This window comes from Leucoraja erinacea, chromosome 13 (assembly GCF_028641065.1).
Source record: "Leucoraja erinacea ecotype New England chromosome 13, Leri_hhj_1, whole genome shotgun sequence".
Taxonomy (NCBI): Eukaryota; Metazoa; Chordata; class Chondrichthyes; order Rajiformes; family Rajidae; genus Leucoraja; species Leucoraja erinaceus.
The window spans coordinates 36,293,966-36,307,114 of NC_073389.1; the positions used below are offsets into that span (position 1 = coordinate 36,293,966).

Below are 13,149 nucleotides of genomic sequence, written 5' to 3' on the forward strand. Positions count from 1 at the left end.
CACCCTCCCCTCGCTCGGTCGCTCCGCTCCCTCACTGGGTACCTCCGATCAGCGATCGCTCAGCCTCCCCCCCCCCCCCCCCCCCCCCCCCCCCCCCCCCCCCCCCCCCCACTTTCAAAAATGTTACGCGGCCCCTGGAACGGGGAGTTAAAAGTGCTGAGCAACCGGAATATCAGGTAGGTTAAGGTGGACTGAGCGGAGGTGTTCAGCGAGACGATCGCCGAGCCTGCGCTTGTTCTCGCCGATGTACATAAGTTGACATCTGGAACAGCAGATACAGTCGATGAGTTTGGAGGAGGTACATGTGAAACTCTACCTCACCTGAAAAGACTGTCGGGATCCTTAGAAGGAGTCGAGGGGGGAGGTAAAGAGACAGGTGTTGCATCTCCTGTGGTTGCAGGGAAAAGTGCCTGGGGAGGTGGTGGTTTGGGTGGGAAGGGACGAGTTGACCAGGGAGTTGGGGAGGGAATGGTCTCTGCGGAAAGCAGAGAGGGGTGGAGATGGGAAGATGTGGCCAGTAGTGGGATGCCGTTGGAGGTGGCAAACATGTTGGAGGATTATATGCAGTATGCAACGTCTGATGGGGTGGAAGGCGAGGACAAGGGGGACTGTCCTTGTTGCGAATGGGGGGAGGGGGTGCAAGAGCGGAGCTGCGGGATATCGAGGAGACCCTAATGAGAGCCTCATCTATAATGGAAGAGGGGAACCCCCGTTTCCTAAAGAGGACATCTCCGATGATCTAGTATGGAAAACCTCACCCTGTGAGCAGATGCGGTGTAGACGGATGAATTGTGAGTAGGGGATAGCCTTTACAGGAAGCAGGGTGGGAAGAACTGTAGTCTAGAGAGCTATAGGAGTCAGTAGGTTTGTAGTAGATGTTGGTCAATAGTCTGTCTCCTGTGATGGAGACGGTGAGATCCAGAAATGGTAAGGAGATGTCGGAGATGGTCCAAGTGAATTTGAGTGCAGGATGGAAATTAGTTAAGAAGTTGATGAAGTCAGTGAGTTCTGCATGGGTCGTCATGCAGTCGTCAATGTAGCGGAGGTAGAGTTTAGGGATAGGGCTAGTGTATGCCTGGAACAGTGATTGTTCGACGTACCCTACAAAGAGGCAGGCATAGCATCCACGAGACCAAGCACAGGCTCGGTGATCGTTTCACTGAACATCTTAACCTACCTGATTTCCCGGTTGTTCAGCACTTTAACTCCCCCTCCCATTCCCAATCTGACCTGGGCCTCCTCCATTGTCAGAGTGAGGTCCAGCACAAATTGGAGGAACTCCAGCACTTTGTGCCCATGTGTGTATTAATCAAAGGTTACACAGAAAAGCTGGAGAAACTCAGCGGGTGCAGCAGCATCTATGGAGCGGGCAACGTGCGACTTTTCTAACTGATAATAACAACACTTTAGGGGGGGGGCCTCATATTTCTCTTGAGTAGCTTACACCCCAGCAGTATGAACATGGAGGGTGGGAGACAGCAGGGGAGCTGAGGAAGGGGAGGAACTTAACAGAAAGAAGTCGAGCCCTCCCCAAACGGAATATGCCCAGTTGCCAAGGAGACCCAACAGAGAGTCGGAGAGTGGGAGGGGGAGTTGAAGAATGGCCTTGTTATTGCCTGTAACATCATCTATCCGATATAGATCTGCTGACATCTAGAGAGCGGCTGCAATAGATGAGGAGGAAGAGATGAGTAACTCCACCTGCACTTTGTGCCTTGAACGGAGTGAGGGGGGAGGTGTGTTGCATTAATGCAGGGGGTGGACCAGAGGGAGTTCTTTGTTTCAAGTGCTACTATCAACATCAGCAGATGCTTCTGCTACTTATACAATGATGCTCTATTATACGGTAATCACTTATAGCAGACAATCAGCATATACAGACACCATTGCCCCTCCCCACCCCGCATGGTCTGTTGTAATGAGCGTTTACTGTAGTTTGTACTTGTTCAAACAGCAATGAATATTCCTATTTCAAGATTTCCTTGAACACACTAAACCTATGTAATCAGCAAATGAAGTGATCTTCCAAAGTAAAAACATATCACCTAGAATTAATTATTTCATACATTACATTTTTTCTTCAGGACTTCGTTTGTCTTTCTATGATCCTTATTACTTCTCCGAATCAGCAAGGCCTCATCTCTTAGCGTTGTCTTCCTTTTGTGGCTGCACCTGCCTGCCTCTTGGGCTTTACGGATCTGGTTTCAGATCCTTGCTTGACAACTGTGGACACAGAAACATGGCTCACCCCAACCACATTTGAGATCTCTCCGTGTAACTTTGAAATGTTTTCCTCCTTGGAGTGATACTCATTCTGTCAATTGGTTGATATCCAATTTATGACTTGTTTGATGAGTTCTAAAAATGTGTTCTAAAAACCTGTGCGGACCAACTGGCTGGAGTTTTTACGGACATTTTCAACCTTTCACTTCTGAGGTCTGAGGTCCCCACCTGCTTTAAAAAGGCATCAATTATACCAGTGCCCAAGAAGAGTAAGGTGACGTGCCTCAATGACTATTGACCAGTGGCACTAACGCCTGTGGTGATGAAGTGCTTTGAGAGGTTGATCATGGAGCAAATCAACTCCTATCTTGACAAAAACCTGGACCCACTGCAGTTTGCTTACCGCCACAACTGATCAACGGTGGATGCGATCTCGCTGGCCCTCCACTCTGCTCTGGACCACTTGGACAACAAAAACTCATATGTCAGGCTGTTATTCATTGATTACAGCTCGACATTTAACACAATCATCCCCTCCAAGCTGGTTACCAAACTCGCAGAACTGGGTCTCTGTGCACCCCTCTGGAATTGGATCCTCGACTTTCTCATTCACAGACCACAGTCTGTTCGTATTGGTGGAAATGTGTCAGCCTCGATAACAATCAGCACGGGAGCACCTCAGGGCTGCGTGCTCAGAACCCTGCTGTACTCACTCTATACTCATGACTGCGTAGCCGGTCATAGTGTGAACTCCATCATCAAGTTCGCTGACAACACCACTGTTGTGGGACGTATCACTGATGGGGATGTCAGAGTATAGAAGAGAGATCGAGCAACTGTCCATATGGTGCCAGCACAATAACCTGGCCCTCAACACCAGCAAAATCAAGGAACTGATTGTGGACTTTGGAAGGAGCAGGATGGGGACCCACAGTCCTGTTTATATCAACGGGTCGATGGTTGAAAGGGTCAAGAGCTTCAAATTCCTGGGCGTGCACATCTCTGAAGATCTTTCCTGGTCCGAGAACACTGATGCTATTATTAAGAAAGCACATCAGCGCCTCTACTTCCTGAGAAGATTACCATATAACAATTACAGCACGGAAACAGGCCATCTCGGCCCTACAAGTCTGTGCCGAACAATTATTTTTTCCCTTAGACCCACCTGCCTGCACTCATACCATAACCCTCCATTCCCTTCTCATCCATATGCCTATCCAATTTATTTTTAAATGATACCAACGAACCAGCCTCCACCACTTCCACTGGAAGTTCATTCCACACCGCTACCACTCTCTGAGTAAAGAAGTTCCCCCTCATGTTACCCCTAAACTTCTGTCCCTTAATTCTGAAGTCATGTCCTCTTGTTTGAATCTTCCCTATTCTCAAAGGGAAAAGCTTGTCCACATCAACTCTGTCTATCCCTCTCTTATCATTTTAAAGACCTCTATCAAGTCCCCCCTTAACCTTCTGCGCTCCAGAGAATAAAGACCTAACTTATTCAACCTTTCTCTGTAACTTAGTTGTTGAAACCCAGGCAACATTCTAGTAAATCTCCTCCGTACTCTCTCTATTTTGTTGACATCCTTCCTATAATTGGGCGACCAAAATTGTACACCATACTCCAGATTTGGTCTCACCAATGCCTTGTACAATTTTAACATCACATCCCAGCTTCTATACTCAATGCTCTGATTTATAAAGGCTAGCATACCAAAAGCTTTCTTTACCACCCTATCTATATGAGATTCCACCTTCAAGGAACTATGTACGGTTATACCCAGATCCCTCTGTTCAACTGCATTCTTCAATTCCCTACCATTTACCATGTACGTCCTATTTTGATTTGTCCTGCCAAGGTGTAACACCTCACATTTATCAGCATTAAACTCCATCTGCCATCTTTCAGCCCATTCTTCCAAATGGCCTAAATCACTCTGTAAACTGGAAATCCTCTTCATTATCCACAACACCCCCTATCTTGGTATCATCTGCATACTTACTAATCCAATTTACCACACCTTCATCCAGATCATTGATGTACATGACAAACAACAAAGGACCCAACACAGATCCCTGAGGCACCCCACTAGTCACCTGCCTCCAACCCGACAAACAGCCATCCACCATTACCCTCTGGCATCTCCCATTCAGCCACTGTTGAATCCATCTTGCTACTCCTGCATTTATACCCAACAGTTGAACCTTCTTAACCAACCTTCCATGAGGAATCTTGTCAAAGGCCTTACTAAAGTCCATATAGACACCATCCACTGCTTTACCCTCGTCAATTTCCTTAGTAACCTCTTCAAAAAATTCAAGAAGATTAGTCAAACATGACCTTCCAGGCACAAATCCATGTTGACTGTTCCTAATCAGACCCTGTTTATCCAGATGCTTATATATATTATCTCTAAGTATCTTTTCCATTAATTTGCCCACCACTGAAGTCAAACTAACAGGGCTATAATTGCTAGGTTTACTCTTAGAACCCTTTTCAAACAATGGAACATTGTAAATTACGGAGAGTCGGTTTGTCAAGGAGGACTCTCTGTAACTTCTACAGGTGCACAGTAGAGAGCATGCTGACCGGTTGCATCGTGGCTTGGTTCGGCAACTTGAGCGCCCTGGAGAGGAAAAAAACTACAAAAAGTAGTAAACACTGCCCAGTCCATCATCGGCTCTGACCTCCCTTCCATCAAGGGGATCTACCGCAGTCGCTGCCTCAAAAAGACTGGCAGCATCATTAAGGACCCACATCATCACCCCGCTACCTTCAGGTAAAAGGTACAGGAGTCTGAAGACTGCAACGACCAGGTTCAGTCATAGCTACTTCCCCACAGCCATCAGGTTACTAAACTTGGCTCGGACAAAACTCTGAACATTAATAACCCATTATCTGTTATTTGCACTTTATCAGTTATTTATTCATGTGTGTATATATTTATACAATGGAATATGGACACACTGATCTGTTCTGTAGTCAATGCCTACTATGTTTTGTTGTGTTGAAGCAAAGCAAGAATTTCATTGTCCTATCACATGACAAAAACTCTCTTGAATCTTGAATCTCTTGAATCTTGAGTTCTTCTCAAATGATGATAAAACAATGGGCAGATGATGCAATGCAATGCAATGCTGGTGTAAGGTTGTTTTTTTTTGGCTTGTGTTTATTTTGAATTCCAGTTTTAAAAATAAGAACAAATGGTGGTTATTGAAAATCATCATATGAAAAATGGCAAAATCAGCCCAAATTCAATTAATTTCCACAAAGATGGATAGGATGGGCTCAAGCGATAAGATTGATTATAATTTGGATTTGTTAATTTAATTATGTTAAATTGTTGTGGGATATTTTTGTTATATGGTTTATTTATTTTATTTTTTGAAAATGATGCTTAAATAGTTTGGAGCGAATTGCTGATGTTTAGAAAGGCCTTGTGCAGGGCCTGGTCAATCAGTTGGGCACCAGCCTGTCAGTGAAGGGTTGTAGCCCAAATCGTATTGTAGGTGACAGTTGATTGAGCAGGCAAATAAACATAGAACAATTAACTTTTATAGAATACTAGACAAAGTGGGACCCGTTGGGTCCCATGTTCACACGGGAGGGCTGGTCCCCCGACGCAATATTCCACCTCTCCACCAATTCCAGTGGGGGAGGGGGCTTTCTGGAGCGCTGGTATGGGTGTTGTTGGCTGCAGGGACTACTCATCTCCAGAGGGCTAGTATGGACATTGTGGGCCAAATGGATTCTTGGGGTGGCAGCTCAGTACCTCAAGCCTGATGTGCTGGCAGCTCACTCACGGCTGGTGGGCTGGCAGTTGACTCACGGCTATTCCTTGAAATTCCATTTCAAGCCGAGTGCAAGGCCACCAAATTCAAATCCATTTTCCTACCATTTCAAGCAGGGTACAAGACCACCAAATTTAAGTGCAGTTTCTTACCTCTTCGAGCAGGGTGCAAGGCCACCAAATCCAGGTTCAGTTCCTACCACTTCAAGCAGGGTGCAAGGACATTTTCCTATCCTATATTCCAAATGCAGTTTCATATCATTTCATGCAGGGTGCAACAACACCACATTCAAATGCAGTTTCATACCATTTCATGCAGGGTGCAACAACACCATATTCAAATGTAGTTCCATACCATTTCAAGGATGGTTTTAAACTGAATAAGGGGGGTGGGGTGTCGAATGGGATAGTGGAGTATGGAGTTAAAAGGAAAGGGTTTCTTAAATGTGTGAGCGTAGAGACATAGGGATGTAAAATGAGGGTAGAAGCAATAGGTAGCAAGGTGAAAAGTAAAAGTGGCAGGCCGGCAAATCCAGGGCAAAAATCAAAAAGGGCCACTTTTCATCATAATAGTATAAGGGGTAAGAGTGTTGTAAAAACAAGCCTGAAGGGTTTGTGTCTCATTGCAAGGAGCATTCGTAATAAGGTGGATGAGTTGAATGTGCAGATAGCTATTAATGATTATAGTTGGGATCACGGAGACATGGCTCCAGGGTGACCAAGGCTGGGAGCTGAACATCCAGGGATATTCAATATTCAGGAGGGATAGACAGAAAGGGAAAGGAGGTGGGGTAGCGTTGCTGGTTAGAGAGCAGATTAACGCAATAGAAAGGAAGGACATTAGTTTGGAGGATGTGGAATCAATATGGGTAGAGCTGCGAAACACTAAGGGGCAGAAAATGCTAGTGCGAGTTGTGTTCAGGCCACCTAACGGTAGTAGTGGAGTTGGGGATGGCATCAAACAGGAAATTAGAAATGCGTGCAACAAAGGTAAAACAGTTATAATGGGTAACAATTACAGCACGGAAACAGGCCATCTCGACCCTTCTAATAACTTCAATCTACATATAGATTGGGTGAATCAAATTGGCAAGGGTGCTGAGGAAGAGGATTTCTTGGAATGTATGCGGGATAGTTTTCTAAACCAACATGTAGAGGAACCAACGAGAGAGCAGGCTATTCTAGACTGGGTAATGAGTAATGAGGAAAGGTTAGTTAGCAGTCTTGTTGTGCGTGGCCCCTTGGGCAAGAGTGACCATAATATGGTTGAGTTCTTCATTAGGATGGAGAGTGACATCATTAATTCAGAAACAAGGGTCCTGAACTTAAAGAAAGGTAACTTTGAGGGTATGAGACGTGAATTGGCCAAGATAGACTGGCGATTGATTCTTAATGGGTTGACGGTGGATATGCAATGGAAGGCATTTAAAGTTTGCATGGATGAACTACAACAATTGTTCATCCCAGTTTGGCAAAAAAAAAAATCAGGGAAAGTAGTGCATCCATGGATAACAAGGGAAATCAGGGATAGTATCAAAACAAAAGATGAAGCGTACAAATTAGCCAGAAAAAGCAGCCTACCAGAGGACTGGGAGAAATTCAGAGACCAGCAGAGGAGGACAAAGGGCTTAATTAGGAAAGGGAAAATAGATTATGAAAGAAAACTGGCAGGGAACATAAAAACTGACTGCAAAAGCTTTTATAGATATGCGAAGAGAAAAAGATTAGTTAAAACAAATGTAGGTCCCTTGCAGTCAGAAATGGGTGAATGGATCATGGGGAACAAGGACATGTCAGACCAATTGAATAACTACTTTGGTTCTGGCTTCACTAAGGAAGACATAAATAATCTGCCGGAAATAGCAGGGGACCGGGGGTCAAATGAGATGGAGGAACTGAGTGAAATCCAGGTTAGCCGGGAAGTGGTGTTAGGTAAATTGAATGGATTAAAGGCCGATAAATCCCCAGGGCCAGATAGGCTGCATCCCAGAGTACTTAAGGAAGTCAGCATGGATTTATGAAGGGTAAATCATGTCTGACGAATCTTATGGAATTTTTCGAGGATGTAACTAGTAGAGTGGATAAGGGAGAACCAGTGGATGTGTTATATCTGGACTTTCAGAAGGCTTTCGACAAGGTCCCACATAACAGATTAGTATACAAACTTAAAGCACACGGTATTGGTTCAGTATTGATGTGGATAGAGAACTGGCTGGCAGACAGGAAGCAAAGAGTAGGAGTAAACGGGTCCTTTTCACAATGGCAGGCAGTGACTAGTGGGGTACCGCAAGGCTCAGTTCTGGGAGCCCAGCTATTTACGATATATATTAATGATTTGGACGAGGGAATTGAATGCAACATCTACAAAGTTTGCGGATGACACGAAGCTGGGGGGCAATGTCAGCTGTGAGAAGGATGCTAGGAGACTGCAAGGTGACTTGGATAGGCTGGGTGAGTGGGCAAATGCATGGCAGATGCAGTGTAATGTGGATAAATGTGAGGTTATCCACTTTGGTGGCAAAAACTGTAAAGTAGATTATTATCTGAATGGTGGCCGATCAGGAAAGGGGGAGATGCAACGAGACCTGGGTGTCATGGTACACCAGTCATTAAAAGTAGGCATGCAGGTACAGCAGGCAGTGAAGAAGGCAAAGTTAGCATTCATAGCAAAAGGATTTGAGTATAGTAGGGAGGTTCTACTGCAGTTGTACAGGTTGGTTCTTGGTGAGACCACACCTGGAGTATTGCGTACAGTTTTGGTCTCCTAATTTGAGGAAAGACATTCTTGCCATAGAGGGAGTACAGAGAAGGTTCACCAGACTGATTCCTGGGGTGTCAGGACTTTCATATGAAGAAAGACTGGATAGACTCGGTTTGTACTCGCTAGAATTTAGAAGATTGAGGGGGGATCTTATAGAGACTTACAAAATTCTTAAGGGGTTGGACAGGCTAGATGCAGAAAGATTGTTCCCGATGTTGGGGAAGTCCAGAACAAGGGGTCACAGTTCAAGGATAAGGGGGAAATCTTTTAGGACCGAGATGAGAAAAACATTTTTCACACAGAGAGTGGTGAATATCTGTAATTCTCTGCCACAGAAGGTAATTGAGGCCAGTTCATTGGATATATTTAAGAAGGAGTTAGATGTGGCCCTTGTGGCTAAAGGGATCAGGGTGTATGGAGAGAAGGCAGGTACAGGATACTGAGTTGGATGATCAGCCATGATAATATTGAATGGCGGTGCAGGCTCGAAGGGCCGAATGGCCTACTCCTGCACCTATTTTCTATGTTTTTATGCAGGGTGCAAGGCCACCACATTCAAATGCAGTTTCATGCCATTTCAAGCAGGGTGAAACCACCATAAAACCACACAAAACAGCACACTCACAGTTCAGTACACATTCATTGTGTTCAGTTGATTCGCAGCTCAGACAGTCGTGACTTCTCCCTCCCCTATCATGCAGAGACTGAGCCACACCCACACTTCCAGATTTTATAATCCCTCCCACTCCCACCGGAAAAGGTGTGGCCTTCATGGCGTGATGGGCAGGAGAGAGATTCTTAACATTTTTTAAACGCTAATAACACTTTTATTTTTCATTGATGGGAAGAATCCTCTGCATCTGATGAGCGGAGGAGGACTGAGTAGGATGGCCAAAAATCACAGCCGTAAGTGGTAGCGTTTTATCTAAAATCAATATACAGTGCAAACAGGACGTTATCACCTTTAGACAAACAATCATTTGCAGTGCCTTTTAATTCAACCCAAAACCCCCAAACAACCATTTGCAGTGCCTTTTTACTTCAACCCAAACCCCCCAAGCAACCATTTGCAGGCAGTGCCTTTTTACTTCAAACCAACCATATTTTCATTTTCAAACCACATTAAGGGCACTCACGGTTGAGTTGACATGTGTTCAGTGTTATTCAGAGCTCATAGATACGTGACCCTCTCGCTTCCTCCATCTTGCAGAGACCGAGTGAGGCACACCACTTCCGGGTTTTATAGTCCCTCGCCCCTCCCACCAGCAGGGGCAGCAGAGAGACTGGCACATTTTTAAAAAACATTAATATCTCTATGATGTTTCATCGATGGGAAAAATCCTCTAGTCCAGTCCAGCAGAGGGGCACTCTGAGCGAGCTGGCCAATAATGACGGCCGTAAGTTGTGGCGTCCTCTCGGACATCAAATCGCAGTGAGTCAAAAGCGGTCAAGATCTTACTTTTAGTAATATAGATTCCAAACCATTATGTCTGCTGCTTGGTCTTTGTACAAACATCTGCTAGTCAAAAAAATATATCCACTTGCCTGGCGTTGTCCTATCCTTCAATATATATTTTTCTCCCATAGATTTCATTATTTACCATTCTTCTTCAATGTTACAGGTGTGCATGGTTATCAAGGTACCAGGACACGCAACAATGGCTTCAGATTGACCTTAAAAAAATCAAAGTTATTTCTGGGATCATTACACAAGGACGATGTGATGCTGATGAATGGATGACCAAGTACAGCATACAGTATAGATCTGATGAAAGCTTCAACTGGGTTTACTATAAAGATCAGACAGGAAACAGTCGAGTAAGTACTGGAACATCATCTAGGAATACACCAGGGGATAAACTTCACTTTAATAACCTCACCATTATCAAATCCCTTAATTTCTCCTGTCACTTGCTCCTTATTTTCCTCCAGCTCTACAAATCTGCCATACCTATGCTTCTTCAAGTTTTTGTTGTTGAATGCTCTATTATCAGCTATCAAGCCTTCTGCTTTGGCGTATCTTCCCCAAACTTTTCAAATTCCTTTCAAGGCACTTTAAATATGCCTTTTTTGATCCTTTGATGCATTTTGGAATGTTCTATATTAAAAGGTGATATAAATGAAACAAACCATGGTTGCTGATGACAATCACTGTTATCCCCTTACCACTTAGAAGTACTAACATTACAGATGACAAGGAAACAAGGTTCACTGACTGGGTACTTGTTTACCAGAGAGTTCTCCTGGAAGGTGTATCACTCATGCTAGAAAGCTTTGTTTTATTGTTTTAGTTCAACTTTATAGGATTATTTTTTCCCTCCCCCCTAGGTGTTTTATGGAAATTCAGACAGATCGTCTTCAGTGCAGAATTTCCTGCGTCCTCCAATTGTAGCTCGATACATCAGAATGATACCGTTGGGGTGGCATGTTCGAATTGCTATCAGGATGGAACTACTTGAATGCCTGAACAAATGTCAGTAATATAATTTACAAAATAGAAGAAATGGCATATTCTCTTAAGATAAAAATGGACTTTGCTCAAAATTAACAATTAAATGAACATGGTTTCTATTTATTCTTGTTTTAATCCAGTGTAGTTACATTTACTATGGTACGTAATAAATTGTACAATCAAATTAAAATTAATTTCTACTGACTAATTTTATTCTAGTCATAAACTGAGGGGTGATAGGAGCAGAATTACGCCATTTGGTCCATCAAAGCTACTCCACCATTCAATCGTGGCTGATCTATCTCTCCCTCCTAACCCCATTCTCCTGCGATCTCACCATAACCTCTGACACCCCTACTAATCAAGAATCTATCTCTCTCTGCCTTAAATATATCCACTGATTTGGCCTCCACAGCGTTCTGTGGCAAAGAATTCCACAGATTCACCACCCTTTCACTAAATCCTTTGATTCACCTTTCTCATCTCCTTCCTAAAATAACATCCTTAATTCTGAGGCCTCGACCTCTTGTCCTAGACTCCCACTAGTGGAAACATCCTCTCCATATCCACTCTATCCAAGCCTTTCACTATTCTGAACATTTCAGTGAGGTCACTCCTCATTCTAAACTCCAGCAAGTACAGGCCCAGTGCTGTCAAACACTCATCATACTGTTAACTTACTCATTCCTGGGATAATTCTTGTAAACCTCTTCTGGACCCTCTCCAGAGCCAGCACATCCCTCAGATATAGGTGCCCTCAGATGGAAGACACATCATTTATTTATTTCCCTCAGATATGTTGCCCAAAATTGCTCACAATATTCCAAATGCAGCCTGACCAGCGCCTTGTAGAGCCTCAGAATTACATCCCTGTTTTGGCCTACACGCCTTCTCGAAATAAATGCTAGCATTGCATTTGTTTTCTATACTCCCGATTTGACTTGAAGATTAACTTTTTGGGAATCCTGCACCAGCACTCCCAAGTCCATTGCCACTCCAATTTCTGGATTCACTCCCCATCCCGGAATCAATCTGGTGAACCTGCGCTGCACTCCCTCAATAGCAAGAATGTCCTTTCTCAAATTAGCAGACCAAAACTCCAAACAGTACTCCAGCTGCAGTCTCACCAGGGCCCTGTACAACTGCAGTGAGATCTCCTTGATCCTATACTCAAATCCTATCGCTATGAAGGTCAACATGCCATTTGCTTTCTTCACTGCCTGCTGTACCTGCATGTTTACTTTCATTCCATCTGCCACATCTCTGTCCACTCTCCCAACCTATCCAAGTCCTTCTGCAAAGTCCCTGCTGTCTCCTCACTTCCTGCCCCTCCACCTATTTTCGTATCATCCACCAACTTGGCCACAAAGCCTTCAATCCCCTCATCCAAATCATTAATGTCCAAGTGAAGATTCGCACCGTCAAGTACCTTGGCTTTTCAACCTTCAGGATAACTTTGGCCTTTCAAAGAATTAATATACTGGTGCATTAGGAAAAAGTATATGATATTAATAAACCAATATATTAATCTTTTCATTTTGGGGAAATCCAAAGTATATTAATAAACCAATAAACCATTTTCGGATAATTTAAGGTTTAAAATAGTATGCAATTTAAAAAATATTCAGTTTCATTTGAATCATTTATTGGTTATTAAACTATTGAAAATGAGGAAGACAGTTTGGGCAAAATGTTTTGCAGGCAGGTAGGTGGTGAGACTAAAAATATTACCAACCGAACTTCAACCTCTGCTTTGTCTATCTGTGCAGTATCTTTCATCCGGGGAAGTGATTTCAGCCATCTTTGTTTTAGGTAAGGCATTTGCTCCATCACCTCTCCCTAAAGGAACCCTTCTCGGACAAAAGGTTTTTTCAATTCATGGCTTAAGTCACAAAAAAAAATATTTGTTTAAACACATTTAA

General features: G+C 43.8%; 1 protein-coding gene across 6 annotated transcripts in view; it reads left to right on the plus strand.

The window, feature by feature from the left end:
- rs1a (retinoschisin 1a) overlaps nucleotides 1–12,031 on the plus strand; it is a 51,137-nt gene extending 39,106 nt beyond the window's left edge. For 4 of the 6 annotated variants that reach the window (XM_055644909.1, XM_055644911.1, XM_055644910.1 and 1 more), the window contains one exon: nucleotides 10,398–11,241. In XM_055644909.1, coding sequence (XP_055500884.1) covers nucleotides 10,398–10,857 — 460 coding nt within the window. In that variant the 3' untranslated portion in view covers nucleotides 10,858–11,241. Of the gene's footprint in view, nucleotides 1–10,397 lie in introns of all 6 variants that reach the window. The other 2 variants (XM_055644913.1, XM_055644914.1) reach the window with 1 other exon arrangement.
- Nucleotides 12,032–13,149: the final 1,118 nt, after the last annotated feature.